General features: G+C 38.8%; 2 protein-coding genes across 3 annotated transcripts in view; one reads left to right on the forward strand and one right to left on the reverse strand.

Moving 5' to 3' along the window:
* Positions 1 to 12415, forward strand: part of mix23 (mitochondrial matrix import factor 23) — a 25207-nt gene extending 12792 nt beyond the window's left edge. Inside the window, exons 3-5 of one of the 2 annotated variants that reach the window (XM_043700972.1) lie at positions 4323 to 4469; positions 9521 to 9580; positions 10660 to 12415. In XM_043700972.1, the coding sequence (XP_043556907.1) occupies positions 4323 to 4469; positions 9521 to 9580; positions 10660 to 10710 (258 nt within the window). In that variant the 3' untranslated portion in view covers positions 10711 to 12415. The remainder of the gene's footprint in view (positions 1 to 4322; positions 4470 to 9520; positions 9581 to 10659) is intronic. The other variant, XM_043700973.1, reaches the window with a different exon arrangement.
* A 1753-nt stretch (positions 12416 to 14168) lies between these two features.
* On the reverse strand, positions 14169 to 18639 carry LOC122555214 (cystatin-A1-like). Its single transcript, XM_043700974.1, has 3 exons — positions 18483 to 18639; positions 15764 to 15865; positions 14169 to 14883 (listed from the first exon to the last, which is right to left on the reverse strand). The coding sequence occupies exons 1-3, from the start codon at positions 18555 to 18557 to the stop codon at positions 14755 to 14757; spliced, it is 306 nt and encodes a 101-aa protein (XP_043556909.1). The 5' UTR covers positions 18558 to 18639; the 3' UTR covers positions 14169 to 14754.
* Between the last annotated feature and the right edge of the window lie 1204 nt (positions 18640 to 19843).

The following is a 19843-nucleotide window of genomic DNA, read 5'->3' on the forward strand; positions in this document are numbered from 1 at the left end:
TTTAGTCATCCAGCATTCCCTATACCTACCAGCCTTTCCTTTCACCCTGACAGGAATATACTTTTTCTGGATTCTCGTTATCTCATTTCTGAAGGCTTCCCATTTTCCAGCCGTCCCTTTACCTGTGAACATCTAACCCCAATCAGTTTTCGAAAGTTCTTGCCTAATACCATCAAAATTGGCCTTTCTCCAATTTGAACTCGTACATTTTCTGGTATAACTACCATATAGCTCCCAATCTGACACAATTCTCAGAGACCTCACGCTTCTTCTGTGTAACTGGAAATATGATCCGCTGGAAAAGAGTATACGTTTCTGCTGTAACAAATTTTGTTGGGATACGAGAAAGAAGCTCGCTCTGCCTGATCGAGACTCGGGAAGCACCTTGTTTCAGGTTGCAACAAACTTATACAAGGTTGATGTCATGATCCAATCCATACTTGGTCAAACATTTACATTTCCTAAGGCTAGCATCAAAATGCAACATTTCGTTTCACAACAGATAATTATGTCTCAGCAGCAATCTGCCGCAGAGTGAATGCTTTAATGACAGTATTATTCAGATTATTGACTGGCAGTCTCTATCTTTCAAAAATTCTGTTAGAGACTTCAGAAGGAACCAGGAGGGTTTGCCTGCCAAGAGTATTCATCTGCAAACAGGATGCAGAAGTAAGACATTCTGCCCCATGAACCTGCTCTGCTATTTAATAAGATCATAGTTGAACTGATTGTAACCTCAAATCTACAATAACCATTCATCCTCTTGCTTATCAAGAATCTGTCTGGGTCTGTGAGTTCTTCTGGCGCAGGGGTCAAGCCCCTGCCTTTAAGGTGGCTGCAGAGGTATGTCCAAACATATCTGAACATGTTGATTTAAAAGTCCATCTCTGACTTTAAAATGTTAAAAGTCTGCATTCACCATCTATTCAGGAAGAGAATTCTAAAGACTCGCCATCCTCTGTGAGAAGCAATTTTGTCTCATCTCTGTTTTAAATGGCAACCCCTTATTTCAAATAGTGACCTACAATTCTAGATACCCCTAGAACAAGAAATATCCTTTCTAAAGCTATCCCTTTCATGACCCTCCAGGATCTTAACTTTTTCAATCAAGTTGCCTCTTATTCTTCTAAACTCCAGTAGCAACAAGCTTAGCATGCCTAACTTGTCCCTCATAAGACAGTCATAGAGATGTACAGCGCGGAAACGGACCCTTCGGTCCAACCCGATCACGCCGACCAGATATCCCAACCCAATCTAGTCCCACCTGCCAGCACCCAGCCCATATCGCTCCAAACCCCTCCTATTCATATATCCATCCAAATGCCTTTGAAATGTTGCAATTGTACCAGCCTCCACCACTTCCTCTGGCAGCTCATTCCATACACGTACCACCCTCTGCGTGAAAAGGTTGCCCCTTAGGTCTCTTTTATATCTTTCCCCTCTCACCCTAAACCTATAACCTCTAATTTTGGACTCCCCCACCCCAAGGAAAAGACTTTTTCTATTTATCCTATCCATGCCCCTCATAATTTTATAAACATCTATTAGGTCACCCCTAATCCTCTGACACTCCAGGGAAAACAGCCGTAACCTATTTAACCTCTCCTGAGAGCTCAAATCCTCCAACCCTGGCAACATCCTTGTGAATCTTTTCTGAACCCTTTCAAGTTTCACAACATTTTCCTGATAGGAAGGACACCAGATTTGCATGCAATATTTCAACAATGTTGTAACCACTGTCCTGTACAGCTGCAGCATGACCTCCCAATTCCTGTACTCAATACTGTGGCATATACAGGACAGCATACCAAACGCCTTCTTCACTATCCTATCCACCTGCGACTCCACTTTCAAGAAGCTACGAAGCTGCACTCCAAGGTCTCTTTGTTCAGCAATACTCCCTAGGACCTTACCAAGTGTGTAAGTCCTGCTAAGATTTGCTTTCCCAAAATGCAGCACCTCGCATTTATCTAAATTAGTATCATCTGCAAACTTACTAACTATACCTCTACGCTCACATCCAAATCATTTATATAAATGATGAAAAGTAGTGGACCCAACACCGATCCTTGTGGCACTCCACTGGTCGCAGGCCTCCAGTCTAGCAAACAACCCTCCACCACCACCCTCTGTCTTCTACCTTCAAGTCAGTTCTGTATCCAAATGGCTAGTTCTCCCTGTATTCCATGAGATCTGACCTTGCTAACCAGTCTCCCGTGGGAAACCTTGTTGAACGCCTTACTTAAGTCCACATAGATCACATCTACCGCTCTGCCCTCATCCATCCTCTTTGTTACTTCTTCAGAAAACTCAATCAAGTTTGTGAGACATGATTTCCCACGCACAACGCCATGTAGACTATCCCTAATCAGTCCTTGCCTTTCCAAATACTTGTACATCCTGTCCCTCAGGAGTCTCTCCAACAACTTGCCCACCACCAAGGTCAGGCTCACTGGCCTATAGTTCCCTGGCCCAGCAATCACTTCCCTAGCTTCCCACAGAGTTCTAGGGTACACCCTATCAGGTCCTGGGGATGTATCCACTTTTATGCTTTTCAAGACATCCAGCACTTCTTCCTCTGTAATATGGACACTTTTCAAGATGTCACCATCTATTTCCCCACCTTCTATATCTTCCAAGACCTTTTCCACAATAAACACTGATGCAAACTATTTGTTTAATATCTCCCCCATCTCCTGTGACTTCACACAAAGGCCATCTTGCTGATCTTGGAGGGGCCCTATTCTCTCCCTAGTTACCTTTTTGTCTTTCGTGTATTTATGAAAAACCCTTTGGATTCTCCTTACTCTATTTGCCAAAACTATCTCATGTCCCCTTTTTGCTCTCTTGATTTCCTCCTTAAGTACACTCCTATTGCCTTTATACTCTTCTAAAGATTCACTCGATCTATCCTGTCTATACCTGATATATGCTTCCTTCTTTTTCTTAACCAACCCTCAATTTTTTTAGTCATCCAGCATTCCCTATACCTACCTAATTAGTTTGCTAAATTTTCTTTGAACCTGCTTAAGTTAGGGACACAATGCTGAACATACAGGAGGGTATAAGCTGGTCAGATGGGCTGATGCGTTGCTAGTGAAATTACATCTGGATCAGTGGGAAGTGGAGTGTTTGGTCAGGATCATTGGCCAGTGTATTTGGCTGTTAACCGATTTTAAACATTTGTGATCTGAGGGCTTTTCTGGTAAGTTGGCGATGGAGTAGGGCTTCTCACTGTCTCTATTTTTTTTCTTTTCTCTTTTATTTTACTTACCTCTTGTTGAAGAGCTCAGTCTGGGCGACAGCATTGGCAATTGGTGAGTGGGCCCAGCACCGATTCATGGCGCTACAGACACGTGGCAGTGGTGTCAGCGAGAGTTTGGGTTTCCGGTGGCTTCTGCATCAATGAGGCAGTCCTAATGTTGACTCATGATTGCTGCAGCGGAGGAGAGTTTGGGCCCAGTACAATACCCTGTGATAGCGACAGCTGCTGCATTGGTGAGGTGGTCCCAAAGCGGACTCATGCCAGCAGCTGCTTTGGCGTGAACTTAAATTGGCGAGGGAGTTTTTAGAGGCAAGATAGCACTGAAGAGTGACAACTTTCATTCCAATAGTAGCAGCATTGTGAAGGGGCTTATGCCTGGCCAATAGGTCCATGGCCTATGGCAGAGCACTAAACGAGGAGGACTGTAAAGTTGAACACTCTCTTTATTTATATATTCTTCTACCTTTATATTCTATTTTTCAGTTCATGTTTCTGTGTTTTAAGATGGCGCTGGAGAGTGGCAGCACTATGCAACACTTTTCGCTATATTTTGTAACAAAAATACACGGGACAATAAATGAATCAAAATCAGATGTGGTTTTTCCAGTGTCCCATAAAGCTGAAACATAACCTCCCTAATTTTGTATTCAATTTCCTTTACAATAAATAAGAGAATTCTGTTAGTTTTCTTAATGATATAGATGATTTCGGGGTGCTTATTCCACTCCAAACATTACTCCAATTGTTAAAGATTCACATAAAATCTAGTCAACATTTTTTTTGAAAATTGCTCAGAGATATAAAGCACGCTCTAAAGTGTGTGCTCTATTTCCAAACATGTTGATAAGCTGCTTAGTGTATATTTTTTTTTCATAAGACTTGTCTACTTGTTTCTCTGCAATTTACTTCTGGGTGGTAAAATGTACTTGTATATTGGTCCATTTTCTGGGATATCTGTCGACTGCATCAAGGCAAAACCAAATGAAAATATTTTATATTACAAGGTTGGTAAATTTTGTGGTGTACCTATCTTCCTCTTTTTTTTCCCCCTTTTTAGCTAAAACAGGCACACGTTAGTAGGGAAAAAGCCATAAAGACGTGCATAAACCAAAGTTCCAGTAGGGTGAACAAACTACGAGAAGAGAGAAATAAAGATATGGACAATTTAACGCTACTAAAACGACTTCGGAAAGAACAAACAAATGTAAGGCATGCATAGTCATATCAGCCACTCCCACAGTTTCCTTCCTTTGAAACTTTGTTTTAAAATATACTTTTGATGTGGATGTGCCAAACTTAAATGTTTTTAATAAATAATGCAAAAAACTTAAAATAGAATTGCACATTTGAAGTGTTCTTTTGTTTCAGAGAGGCTGCTGACCATTAGCATTAGAATTAAGCTTATTGGTTTTGGGTATTATATGACATTGCTCAGTTGCCCAGTAATACAGCAGAAATAATGTGTGCTCTGCTGCTGAAGTTTTTTTAAAAAAAATCTAATACTTAATTGAACAGTTTGATGTATTAAGAATAATAAATAATATTTGTAGTTCTGAACATATTTATTTACTGTAAATAATGAGACTTGAAAAAACAATTTGGCTCCAGCCCTTTCTTGCTAAAGAAAGTTCCAGATATTTCCCTTTTTAAATAAGTGGAACTATGTTTTTTGTGAAACAAAGTGTACTCCACAATGGTTGTGGGAGTGAACTGTAGAAAAGTGTGAGGTCATGCATTTTGGTAGCAAGATTAGAGGCATGGACTATTTTCTAAATGGGGAGAGAAGTCTGAAGTGCAGAGAGACTTGAGAGTTCTTGTCCAGAATTCTCTCACAGTAAACTTCAGGTTGAGTAAGTCGTTAAGAAGGCACATGCAATGGTGGCACTTATTTTGAGAGGACTTGAATATCAAAGAAGGGATGTACTTCTGAGGCTCTAGAAGGCTCTAATCAGGTCGCATTTGGAGTATTGTGCGCAGTTTTAGGTCCCATATGTCAGGAAAGATGTACTGGCCCTGGAGCATGTTCAGAGGAGGTCCATGAGAATGATCACAGGAATGAAAAACTTAACATATGAGGAACATTTAAGGACTCTGGATCTATACTGAATGGAGCTTAGAAGGATGAGGGGTGATCTAATTGAAACTTACAGACAGAGTGGATGTTGGTAGGAGAGACTAGGACTGAGGGCACAGCCTAGAGTAAAAGGAACAGAGATAAGGAGAAATTTCTTCAGACAGAGATAAGTGAATCTATAGAAATTACTGTCACAGAAGACTCTGGAGGCCAGGTCATTGAGTATATTTAAGACGGAGATAGGTTCTTGATTGTAAAGGGTATCAAGATTACAGGGAGAAACTGGGAGAATGTGTTTGAGAAACTCATCAGCCTTGATTGAATGATGGAGCAGACTCATTGTGTCAAATGGCCTAATTTCTGCTCCTATGTCTTTATGGTCTTACTAATAAATACAGAATTCTTGTTAGTTGCAACTTCAACAAATTTTGAGTGTATTTAGCTGAAAGATGAAAACATGCACATATTAGTTGCTGTGCTAATAAGGCATTCATTTGAATGTCTTAATTAGTCACAAAACTTTTTTTAATTATAGATTGCCAGAACTTGGACAAGTTCTGAGGTGCAAAAACAAAAACCTGCAAGTTTAGCACTTGCCAAGGGGAAGGACATGGCCTCATTGGGGGAGGCAATGGCTAGTGGTATTGTCACTAGCATTTTAATCCAGCAACTCAGTGAATGTTTAGGGCAGCATGATGGCTAAGTGGTTAGCACTGCTGCCTCACAGGGCCAGGGACCCATGTTCGATTCCAGCCTAATGCCACTGTCTGTGTGGAGTTTGCACATTCTCCCCATGTCTTCGTGGGTGCTCCATTTTCCTCCCACAGTCCAAAGATGTACAGGTTATGTAAATTGGCCATGCTAAAATTACCCATAGTGTCCAGGGATGTGTAGGCTAGGTGCATTAGTCAGGGGAAATGTAGAGTAATAGGTTGGGAAACGGGTCTCGGTGGATTACTCTTTTTGGAGGGTCAGTGTGAACTTGTTGGGTCAAAATGGCCAGTTTCCGCATTGTAGGGATTCTACAATTGATTGTTGACTAGATGCATTTTATATGGAGCAGTTATTTCCTCATCTCTTCCCCAACCCCACCTCACCCCAACCCCACCTAATATAAGAATGTAAGAAATCAGAATAGAAGTAGGCGATTCACCTGCTCAAACCTGCTCTACATTTGATTGATCGCGGCTGATCTCATCTTTCCTTCCTGCTCTCCGTAACCCTTCACCCCATTACTAATTTAAAATATCTATCTCCTCAATGTCTCAGCGTCCACACACTCTGGGGTAATGAATTCCACAAATTCAAGATTTGTTGAGAGAAGTAATTTCTCCTCACCTCTATTTTAAGTCTGCTACCCCTTTTCCTAAAATATTGCCTTCTTGTTCTAGATTTCCTCACATGAGGAACGATCTTCTCTTTGTCAATTCCCTTGAGCATCTTATATACCTCAAATAGATCTCCTCTCATTTTTCTAAACTCCAGAAAGTACGATCCTAAACTGTTCAATCTCTCCTCATAGACAAAGCCTTCATCTCTGGAATTAGTCTGATGAACCTGAATTCAATATGACCAGTGTGCTGGCTGGCACACAGTGTGCTGCACTGACCGAGAGAGAACACAGATCTCTGAATTGTTACACTAGTTCGAGAGAAGGAGAGAAAGTTTGTACCTGTTCTAGTACTCCAGTTGTAGAGGGTCCCAAAAGCTGCTGTCTCTGCCCATGTGTCGTCCTCCCATTCCTTACAGACCACGGGGCTTCTTTGTAAGATTCCCTTGACTGAGCATTTCCTTTCTCCTGTAGACTTTTTATATGGTATCCAGTATAGTAGAATAACACAGGGCATAATTGCAGAATGAATAGGGAAAGAACGCTGGTAAAATCTTGGCAAAACATTCTGGAGGTCCTCTTCACAACTTCAGTAGGAAGTGAACATTAAATGACAAGTACCCCTTTCTAGTAACACTTGAAATTCACCTCAACACTCTATTTACTTCCAAACAAGAAAGGTCTTTAAGACAAGTAATCATTTCTGAAATGCTGTACTTCCTCCTTAATGAACACCAGTTGATATTTTATTTGGCAATTAGCCCCCATCAATCACCTATTTGTCACAGAGACTTCACTTCTTTACTAAAATGGTACCTTCAAGGCCTCATGTTGGAGTTGTTAGTACCTGAACATACTGTTGGAAGTATCGCATTACATGCTCTTCTTAGTTTTATCAAATCTAGCCAATGTGAGTTGAATGTTATTGTATATCAAGTTAAAAATCACATAACACCAGGTTATAGTCCAACAGGTTTACTTGGAAGTACAAACTTTCAGACTGCTGGTCCTTTGTCAGGTAGCTAGTGGAGTAGAGTCATAGGACACAGACTTTATAGCAAAAGATCATAGTGTCATGCACTGATGTGATCTATTGAACAAACCTAGGTGAAAGACTTAACAGCAATCCAGGTTTGTTCCATATATCACATCAGTGCATGACACTATGATCTTTTTGCTATAATTCTGTGTCCTGCGATCCTAATCCACTCGTTACTTGACAATGGAGCAGCGCTCCAAAAGCTTGTACTTCTGAACAAACCTGTTGGACTATAACCTGGTGTCATTTAATTTTTAACTTTGTCCACTCCAGTCAAACATCGGCATCTCCACATCATTATATATTAACATATTGCATTTATTTTGTTAATTTGAAGTTACACTTGTGAATACTAAGATCACAAAATAAAATGAGAGGTTGTAACTAAAGGAGCTCTCCTTTCATTTCACAAGTACAAAGTTAAATTGAAAATAATAAATATGTAGGATGCTTTAATTCCACTTTTAAGTGAACTCTAAGTATTATTGTCACTTTGTTAATATTACAAATTAATATTACATAGGGGCTTAATAGTTTACAAAACATTATCAAAATAATCAACCTTCTTTCAGGCCAACGTCCATGCACAAATTATTCAAATCTTTGCAAAAATTGACAAGATTTCAATGATGAATCCATACAAGTATTTTTATCTCTTCAATATTCTCCCATTCTGAAGGTGATGATCTATGCTGGCATAATATTCCACCAATTCTGAGTGACCTATAGTAGCTTTTCTACTACTCATTTATCACATTTTCATCTTAACAGTCTTGGTTCACAGGTTGTGGTGAATTTCTCAGCTGGCCTTAATTCTACTCTTACCTGAAGTTCTCACAATTACACTTTCCAGCAAATGTTACTGGCTGACTTTCCCTAATCGGCACAACTTGAGCTGCTAATTGTAGCTTCAACATCATCCTGGTTCTGATGATGAACTCAAATAAATCCTTCCTCTTTTACAAAGTTGAAAAAGATATGCTGGTAGTAAAGAAAACACTTGTATGAAAACAACTTTATCTCAGTTAGAATTATTTGTGAGAAGACCATCACAAGCCCTTGTTCATTTGTATTTCTCTTGACTTGTTAATGAAAACTCAGCACATTCTGTTACCTGTGATTAGTAACACTCAGATCCAAGTTCAGCATTATAAATAGAGCTCAGCTGTTAGTAATGTGAACCAGAAAGAGAGGGAGGAGGAAAGAGACAATACAAAAAGCCTCCGATTTCTATAATGCACATCATATATGGAAAGCATTTTACAGGATGGTTGATTAAAATTATCCTGAACAAAAGTACTTTTGTTCAGATGTTACGTAAATATTGTAATGCAGAGGGATAGAGGATATTGGAGTCTCTGTATGGTTATATAAAACACATTGAAATATCTGCAATCAGTGTACTTGTCTGTATAGAAATGGTGATGTCTCTGTCTCAATAGATAGGCACAAGATTTGGACTGAATCTATCTCTTTAATGTGCTTAAACGTTATCAGCATGGTGGCACAATGGTTAGTACTGCTGTCTCACAGCACCAGGGACCAGGGTTCAATTCCAGCCTTGGGTGACTGTGTGGAATTTTCACATTCTCCCTGTGTTTGCATGGGTTTCTTCCATGTGCTCCAGTTTCCTCCCACAGTTGAAGATGTGCAGTTTAGATAGGTTAGTTATGGCAAATGCAAGGTTATGGGGATAGGGTGGGTGAGATGTTTTGTGATCAGTGGGTCAAATGGCCTCCTGTGATATTATAAATCACTCTGTCTGCTGTAACGTATTTATATTTGCATTCTGAGTGTCTGTTTATGTTTCAGTTGAAATTGATGCAGTCCGAATTAAATGTTGAGGAGGTTGTCAATGACAGAAGTTGGAAGGTAGGGACTGTGCTTGCATTTCTCTTTTAATAGTATTTATTGGAAAACAGTACAATTATATAAAAATTAATTCATCATCCAAATGATTATATAAGCTGTTTAATTTCTTTTGTCACCTAGATCAGTAGTTCTTAAACCTTTTTGAAGTGTCCCTTTTCAATGAATTAATTATCAGAGACACCCCACCAAATTATAATAAAACAAAGAACTGAGGACACTGGAAATCTGAAACAAAAACAGAATTTGCTGGAGAAATTCAGCAGGTCTGGCCGACTCTGTGGAGAGAAAGTAGAGTTAATATTTCAGGTCCAGTGACCCTTTTTCAGAACTGATAGTAATTGGAAAAGGTTGTTTATGTACTGCAGATAGAGCGGTTGAGGGGGGTAAAGGAGTAGGTGATAGATATAGATGAAGCCCAGAGTGGGAGAGAGTGAAACAGACAAAGGAAAGGATAATGGTAAGCAAGGGAGAAACAAAAGCTTGAAAATAGTGACTATATAAGTAAGTGAAAATATGTCAGCTGAGCTGAAAGCAGCTCATGTCATGATTGGGTGTGGAAATGGATAAAGGACATGATGTGGATGTGGAGGCTGGTGAGGAGCGGGGGATCTTTTGGTGTGGTGGGAAATGGGCCCTATTAACCACGGTAGGAAATCCTTGGTAGACAACAAATATGAACATTTCTGAGGATCTCCTACAGAAAGTGGCATTATCAGAACAGGTGCCACAGTGATGGAGAAACTGAGAGATTGGAAAGGACTCTTCACAGGTAGCAGGGTGTGAGGGCGTATAGATGAGGTAACTGTGGGAGTAAATGGGTTTGTAGTGGATATTGGTGGCCAGTCTATCTCCAGAAATGTAGAGGAAGGGAAGAATCAGATGAACCAGTTGAAGGTGAGAGCAGGGTGGAAACTGGAAGTGAAATTGACAAGTTTTTTCCAATTCAAGACAAGAGGAAGAAGCAGCAGCGATAACGTCATTAATGTATTGTAGAAAGTATTTACCCCACCCAACCATCCCATCTAAATAAAACACAAGCGAGTCAAATTCTGGAGTAATCACTTCAATTTTTTTTTAAGGTCTTCAAGGAACGCTGCAGAAATCATTACAAGCCCTCAACCAGCCTGTGACACTAAAGCACTGTGAAGACAAGCCAATTCCTGCCTGCCTGTGGCTTGTGAAGTATGAATCAGATGATAGTTGTTGAGAGTAAAGTGCAGTGGACCATTTCAGGGACCGTTTATAGGTATAATGATTAAGACGTTTTGAATTTGATGGACCTATGATTGTGGGGAAACTGGCAGTTCCAGCAACAACTTAAAATTGCCCATAAAAATGGTTCAAACAAACTTACTATGATGTAAACTTTGTGAGCTTTACACAAACATACTTGTCCATCTTGAATATCTTAAGACAGTTTCATGCATGGTTTAAACTTTTTTTTAATTGCATAATGAAACAGATCATGTCAGATGTTGCAAAGCAAAGTATCTGGAAGGTTTTCATAGCCTCATTTACTAGAATGTTTTTCCCTCTGTCCCGTGTAGGATTATTGGACAATTTTGGTGATGTCATGACAATTTTAACAAGTTTTATCTCCCTTAAATTGCCCAATCCAACTTTAATTTGCAATAAAAGATATCAGACTTGCTATTTGTTTCAATGTTTATTCAATTATAGGCTGCATTTTATTCAAAAAAACCTACCCTTCAGAACTGGATTCCCATTTAATCACAATTGGAATTGCTACTACGTCACTCAGACTGTCTGAGTTGAAGTGAAAGGAAATACTCAAATGCCAAAACCTCTGGCTCGGTTTATATCTGGTAATCAGGTAGGTGCACAGTACAAATACCAATGATTAAGCTGCACAGTTTTAGAAGCCTGAGAGTTTAATTTCTAATTTAGACATTAAGAGTTTAGAATTTGAACCTGTGCCATTCAGGCTAGGGATTAAACATTTGCTCTGACTTTGTTGTTAAAATGCCATTTACAGTTATGTCAAATTTTGCAAATGTTTCCCTCTGGCTGCCTCATCTACAGTTCAAAACATTTGATTTGTAAGTACAAGTTAATGTCTTGTGTGTTCAATTTAAAAAGAGTCCTCAAGTAACTTATTCCATGCAGTAGGGCAGAAACAAGAGGGGCCAAATCTGCCAGCAATTCAGCATTCTTTAGAGCTTGCTGGGAAGGTATGTTTGAATGGGACTGGGGCACCAGAAACTTTTTTTTTCTTTCCCTGATGCCAAATACCTAGGCAAGTGTTCCTTCAGAGCCTGAGCGCTGCTTAAAATTGTTGCTCTTTCTTACAAAACGTATAATGATCTGTTCAAAATCTAAAGGTATTTTTTAATCATTCTTGCTATTCACCTTAATTTCTAGTGTCACATGGGCAATAATGGTCTGCTTAGCCATGTTTTGGGTGATAATTATTTTCCATTAAAGGTAAACAAGATGGGGAGAGTAGTGTATGCCAAAGCCATCTAGAAAATCTTTCTAGTAAAATCTGCCCTATCTGACAGTAATACTTTTTATAAAGATCATGAATTGTCTCTACCATGGGTAAAAGGAACATTATCTGTATTATTGTATTCGTGGAAACAGTGATTCTATTCCAACTCAAGTGTCAAGGTTCCTTTTGTTTTAACTCAAATCAACAGTTTTTAAAATTTAGATAAAATATGGTTCTGTTCCTGTCTATTCATGTGTATTTAAATATTGGACATGTTCTGTTGTGTGCAATCTGGAGTTTGAACTTCTGAAGAAACCACATTGAAACAATGTTTTATTTCTGGAGATTGTGTCCCATTAGTAATAAAAAAAATCCACTGATGCTTTTAGTCTTGTGTGCATAGATGTAACACCAACTATACATGTTAGATACACCTCCAAAGAACTATCACTCTCGCCACACACCCAAAGAACATTGCTATCGGTCTGAATGTTTGGTAAAGATTGCTGAGAAAAATCTAGCAGCAACTGCACTATAAAAAAGGTTGTATTATGGATGTGGACTAGTCACAAAAGACTTATGCATTTCAGTAGTAACTGTTCCTTAATCCAGAATTTTAGTTGTAGAAATTGTCTAGAAACGGAGTCACAATTAAATGACAATCAAAATAACCTTTGTTGGATTGTGCATTTACAATTTCCGAAAGCAAAAAATTTATTGATGTTTCTCAGGAATGATTCTATAATTAAAAAACGATACTGTTTCAGATTTCCAGCATCCAGTGTTGAAGAAACTCTGGTCTGACAGCAGCTGTGAAACACAAGAGTTAATGTTTCAAATTCAATATGATTGAATTTCTCCAGATTGTGAATTTATAAATTTTCCAAGATTTTCAAAAATACTGCAGAGATAAATGTTGTAAGATTTAAGTCCAGTTCTCATGTTATTAAAAAGGTCAGACACAAGGGAGTGCATAACTTAGTTTAAAAAGTAACAGCCAGTGTGATACTATACTGATGCAGTAGTTAAGGAACAAATTGTTTGGGTAAGGAAAGACCATAAACAGTGTTTCCTCTAATTGAGGAATTTCAGTAATTTCACATTTTAGTGGAACTTATTGCTGAGATATGCTTCTACCTTCTCAGTGAGTCAATGTTTTCTTTCCTCTACCTGTCAAAAAGCCTATTTGAGACTGTGTACATCATGAACTTTGTTATTTCACTGGATAAATGCAAATGAGTTTATATTTAATGTTGAATTGAATGCTCAATTGACTACTGTACAGCTTACCAAAATTCGAGAGACTAATGATTTGCAATGAACCAATTAAGCAACTAGAAGACTTTTAAACATATTAAATAATCTGACCAGTTTCACTTTTATAAACCACAATCAAAACCAATAAAGGTGGGAACTAAAAGACCTTAAAACCAGTAATTGCACTCCAATTACAAATAGTTGCTTGACTGGCACAATAGCCAACCCACTTAATGTGGCATCTTCATAGTTGAAGGCAATGGCAATTTGCACAAGAAGCCCCTGTTCTAGGTTAAACGGCAACTGTTACTGCATATCTGAATTTGTTCTATTAACATGAAGTCTCTGGGGATAAACATTGTCTAGGATATTGGCTACAACTCCCCTGATCCTGTCAACAGTGCTACAACATCTGTTACATGCAACTAGGAGAGCAGATGTGGTTTCATCCAAAACAATCCACCACTCAGGAAAACACAGTGGCACACTGGCAGTGTGCTCAAGTAACTGCAATAGCTATTCTACGTTGAATCAGTAGAAAAATTAACATGCATAATTGCTATGCCATCCCAAGTCATGTAAAACAGTGGTGTTTGTTGTGTACTTTCTCCTCCCACCAGCATTTGGATTTTAAAATTAAATCCACACTTTGTATTTTAAATACTTGTGCTAACATCCAATACTGTCATTTTAAAGGAGAATTTAAAATAATGATCTACACAATATGGAACAGCAGTTGCGCCAAGTGTAAAACCAATCCAATCCTTATTGGATTCCCTTTTGTCCTCAGTAAAGATGTTGCTTTTAAAATAAAGATTTCAGCAAACTGGAAGAATGCATGTACCTTAATTTACAATAATTTACAATATTGCTTTCTAGTGATGTTTAGAAATATTTATTTACTATTACAATGCAAAATTATCCAATACAAGCATATTTGAATGTTTCTCATTTCAATCTACAGTAAAAGATTTACAACAAAAAGGCCTGCCTGTGTTTTCATTGTATTTAGATTACTCAAACATTTTCCATCAGGATTAAAATGGTTTAATAAAAAAAAAAAGGCATTTTCTTTTCTAAAGTGTAGGATCTCCATAGTTAAACCTAGGATGGAGCAAAACCAGCTAACCAATCAACATTTCTGGCTACTTGGACTTGTATTTTTCTGGATTAAATAATTTGATTTTCCAAACACACCCGTAACCTTTGAAGGAAACAATTTCCATTGTAACTAATTTTCCATTCGTTAAAAATTATGAAATGGAATGGAAGGAAATCAGTTTACTTGTTAAACATCTCAATTGGCACTAGAATTAGGGTGGGGAGAAAAACATTTAGAGCATCCATAAATTGTCTCCATCACTTCCCCATATCAAGATAAAATGGCACTGACAAAGTGCTAGCGATTATACAAGCTGAGAAACTGCTTTTGCTCCAGCCTAGCAACCTAAAATAAAGGTTTGTTTTAAAAGTACACTAAATCATCAGTGTGTAATTTGTTGGTCTTTATATCAGATACTTCCTTTTTGCTATTCCTGCAAGGAAGATCTTCGTATATTTTTACATGTATGTAGTCATCACCACCAACGTGGATCTAATTAACAGAGAAAGAAGTTAGGTTAGTAAAACTATAATCTATGTATATATTAAATCTCAACATTCTTAAATGCATTTTTTGTCTCAACATTCATCTGATCTAGGAATCAAAAGCCTAAGCAGCTTTCCAGCTGCTATTCTGTCAAACAGTAAATATTTTAGTCATGACCATGCTTTGAATGCAGTTCTTGTCTATTCCTCCAACCTGGTTCCATAAACCCATCAAATCTGTAAATAGGAGTTTTGTAGCCAGTTTCCCAATATGAATTGGAAGTCATTGAGGTGGAACTGCTAAGCAATAAAATAATTGTACTTAAAGTGCCTTCATCTCTCACAGTAACTTTATGCTTGAGAAAGCAGAAAGTTAAACCAAGCTGAAGTCTTCAAATACAGCAAAAGTTGTTTGCACTGGCACTCTATAAACTAGCAAACACTATATGCCTCAAATATTGGAAGTTTACTATATTTTTGCAATCTCTGCAATGTCTGAGTAGTTAATGGCAGAACATCTTCTCACCTGCAACTAAGTTTTATTTAAGGCAAAGTTTGTATTATTTAAGTGACTTATGCTGTAAATAAAGTGTAACAGTGATGTATTTACCCTGCATTATGCTATTACTTAGTGTGTTTTTAAGATTGGTTATGTGGACCTCTTGATCAACCAGAATATTTAATTAACTGGTACATTCCTGGTTCTATAGGGGCTGGTTAATAAAAGTTTGCTGTATATGGAAACCAGCCTGTGGTAGAAATGATATTATTCAAGTAAGAGAGGCTACAAAAGGTATCCAGCCATACCACACAGGAGACAAACCATGTGTGTTAAAGTTATGTTTGTAAGACACATCCAAAACATTTGAAAGCACAAACAAACTTACTTTCATGAAATAATTGATCCCAGCTACAATTTGAGTCTTAAAAGATTTTACAACAAACACATCATATGTTCTGTTTGCCTTTTCTTCGATCTCAGATTTCATCTGGAAAAGAGAGAATTATCAAGGACATAGAACAAATTATATTTATATAGAGTGTATTCTGAATGTGCCAAAAAAATGCCCAAGAGCCCTCAAGGCTTAATAAAGAAATGAAAACAGAGCTGCAAGAGCAGTTTTTAAAAGCTAATTTGATTTCATGTCACATCTTTTGTGACTTCAAGATGTCCCAAAAGCACTTTTGTAATCAAAATGTTGTCATTTTAAAACAGAAGTTTTAAGGAGGCATCCAAGAAAAAGGCAAGAAAGGGCAAGTAATTTAGTTAAAGAATTCCAATTTGTGTATTGGGGGGGGGGGGTCACAGGCTTTTGCAATGGGATGCAAAGGAAAAACCTGCTCAGAAACAGTGCTCCAAGGAGGAAAACATTGGGCTGCATGAAATAGAGACAAAGGGTAAGGTTATGAAATAATGTAGAGAATTAGCATTTTGAATAACATTGATGTCAGAAACCATAGTAGATCATCCCAGAATGGTGGTGTGGATAGGGCAATACAAAGAACATGATAGGATAGAGTTAGCATACATTAATTTGAAGATTTGAATTTAATACTTTTTGATCTGGAAAATCAATAGTTAATTTCACACCATCTTTCAGCCCTTTCTTCCCTCCCTCACCAAATAACTTCATAACATTAAGCTGTGTCATGTCAATTTAAAAGTCCCTAGCATCAAAAGTGAAAATTTAGCATCCAACTAAATAAGGAAATATCAAGGCAAATGACCAAACACCTTGGTCAGAAGTAGGTTTTAAGGAGTGTCTTCAGGGAGGGAGGAAGGAGCGGTAGACAGGCAGAAGGGTTTTGGGATGAAATGCCAGAGTCTTGACCACTGAAGGCTTTGTAATCAATGGCTGAACACAAGATGCTGAAGAAGCCAGAATTGCAGAAGTGTAGAAAACATGAATGGCTGCATAACTAGAGGTGAGAGACAGAGAAAGGTTCAAGGCCACACAGGCAGATCTGAAAACGCAAATGAGAATTTTAACTAATGCATTTCTTGAGCCAGTGAGCACAGGAGTAATTGGTGAACAGGATCTGGTGCAGGTTAGGGTGTAGGCAGCAGTTCTGGATGATCTAATTTCTGCTAACTTGGAAGCTAATAAGGGAAGTTGGTTGTACAACAGTTTCATGTGAATTGGGTTGAGGGAACAGGTGGATGGGTCTCAGGGATGACAAGCTCAGTGGAATCATGAGGGTATACAAGACAGAAATGAATATATTATTTCAGGGCTAGGTAATGCGGGAATCTTAGGGGAAATTTGGCCCTGTCGGTAATGGGGAAAACAGGTCAGTGTTAACGACGGCTGATAAAATGGTTTCAATCTTTGTTTCTCAAAAAGTCCCTGAGTTCCATGCATTTGCTGGAAATGAGGGTGGTTAATCTGTGGAAATGATTGCCCCAGAGGGCTTTGGAAGCTAAGTAATTCAGTGTCTTTAAAACAGAGATTGATAGATTCTTGATTGGTAATGGGATCAAGGGACACAGGGAGGAGAAAGTGAGGTCTGCAGATGCTGGAGATCAAAGTTGAAACTTTATTGCTGGAACAGCACAGCAGGTCAGGCAGCATCCAGGGAACAGGAGATTCGACGTTTCGGGCACAGGCCCTTCTTCACAGGGAGGAGGCAGGAGAATGGGGTTGAGAAATCTCTATCGTGACTCGATGATTGATCAGGCCAGACGTGCCAATTCTCCTCCTATAGGTTGTTATGGTCTGTCACATCACAGTATCCAGACTTCAAAAAACATCAAGTGGGTGTAGCACTAAAATGCAAGATGGTTTCCTTCTGTGTACAATTCGAATTTAGTTTCTACCAAATTAATCATGATTTTTGAAGAATCTGAGTAGGCAAAAGATGAATTTTACGGTTCACCTCTTTAAGAGGCCTACGTTTCCTACTTAGATGTTGAGCGGTGAGCAAAATCTGCAACAAATCCAAAAAAATAAAGATTGAAAAAGATTGTGTAATACAACTAAAATATTAATATTCCTTCACTGTTCTGGTCAGCATTTCAGGTTAAATAAAAATCCCTAACATTGTAAGCGTTACGTAACGTAGAGAGGGAGGCGTGTAGTTCACTCTCAAAGTGAGAAAACTAGTTTTAAATACTGCCAATCTGACTTTAAGCTCTTACACCCACCTTATCTTTTGCTAATTCTGGCATTCCCCCTCCCCCAGACAGTTCAATGTTTTCGAACCTATCATTTGAAAATCCATGTGATACTTCGAGAGAGTTAATATTTCGGACCTTTTTTGAAAAAAAAGATACTACCCTCCCTCTTGAGTTTGTCGAGTTTATTTCCTGTCCTTACTTTAGATTTCTAGTATTCGTAGATTCTTATGTAAACTCATCTATCATTTTACCTCCTTCTCGACCTCTAACTCTTAGGAGCAAGGATTTGGTTAGCTCTGTGTTTGGGCCAACACGTCACTTATTTCTCGCCCCCCTTGGGCCACCCTGATGAAGAGTTTATGCTCGAAACGTCGACTCTCCGGCTGGTCGGATGCTACCTGTCCGGCTGTGCTTTTCCAGCATCGTGCTTTTCGACCGCTGGTTCCTCAGTTTGGGTAAACCATTGATTCTGCAAAGCTTGTACTCACCGAATAAGCGATCTGCTGCACCTCTGGCGTAACAGTTTTCTCAGAGCTAGTGCCTCCACACAATTGCCGACTCATTGTTAGTCTCTCGGTGTTGCTACCACAGCTTCTACCCTGATCACAATGTGGCGACAGAATGTTACAGTGTAGCTGCGGACTGTTACAAAACTCAGACTCTCCGCCCACTTACCCGCCTTCATTCTCAAAAAGCCAATCCATGAAGGGTGGGGAGACCGGTTTGGATTCTTACAGTCTGGCCTAACACCGCAAAGCATTCGAAAATAAAACCAAGCTTGCATGTTTTATTCAATTAAGTGTATCAAAAAGTTAAAAGACCTTTCAAATAATCAGGGATTCGCTTGCTTCTGAAGATTCATTAATTCCACCACCCCCGCCTTACATTAGTACTTGCTGCCATTTTCGTTTGCTCAGTAAGGTGGCTGCTCTAAGACATAGGTCAAACCACTATCACAACAATCGAGTCAATTCGTCTTTTTGTTAACGGATTTAACTTAGGATGCTATAAAGTGCATAGTTTTAGTTTTTGCAGTTTGAAATGCGAGCCTATCAAAAACCATTCTTCAGTACACCAGGCGCTGGTCACGCTGTCATTACTCACACCTGCTGACCAAATCCGCAATCCGGGGTTGCCCAGTGACAAAGAAGAAACATATTTCCAAACATTTTCGTTTCTGGGTGTTTCATGAGGTTTTGGAGGAAATGAAGATGACACATAGTGCAGAGCTCAGCACCAACCACTCCCTGCCTTTTAACTTAATAAAGGTGTTTTCGGAGTATGATGGAAGTTAAAACACATAACTTCATAATCGCCAACTTTGTATTTTAATCAATCTCACTCCCTCCTAATTTATCTGATTTGGAGATGCCGGTTTTCGACTGGGGTGGACAAAGTTAAGAATCGCATAACGCCAGGTTACAGTCCAACAGGTTTATTTTGGAAACACTAGCTTTAAGTTGTGGAGCAGAATCATAAGACAACATTTATAACAACAGGATTGCAGTGTCATGGAATGTAATATTAAACAAATTTAGCTAAAGTGTTTCATCTTTAGAATGATCACGTGACAGATACTTGGAAGGGCTCAAGGATGCCCTCATAAGAACTCGGTATAATGCTCAATTCATCGACTGCCAGTTCCAACATGCCACAGCGAGAAATCATAATGACCTCCGCAGGAGACAGACATGAGCTGCAACTGACAGGGTACCATCCATTGTCCAGTACTTCCCAGAAGCCGAAAAACTACGCCATGTTCTTCACAGCCTGCAACACATTATCAATGAGGCTGAGCACCTCACCAAGACCTTCCTCACGCCTCCACTTCTTGCCTTTAAACACCCAC

The sequence above is a fragment of the Chiloscyllium plagiosum genome, chromosome 12 (assembly GCF_004010195.1).
Source record: "Chiloscyllium plagiosum isolate BGI_BamShark_2017 chromosome 12, ASM401019v2, whole genome shotgun sequence".
Lineage (NCBI taxonomy): Eukaryota > Metazoa > Chordata > Chondrichthyes > Orectolobiformes > Hemiscylliidae > Chiloscyllium > Chiloscyllium plagiosum.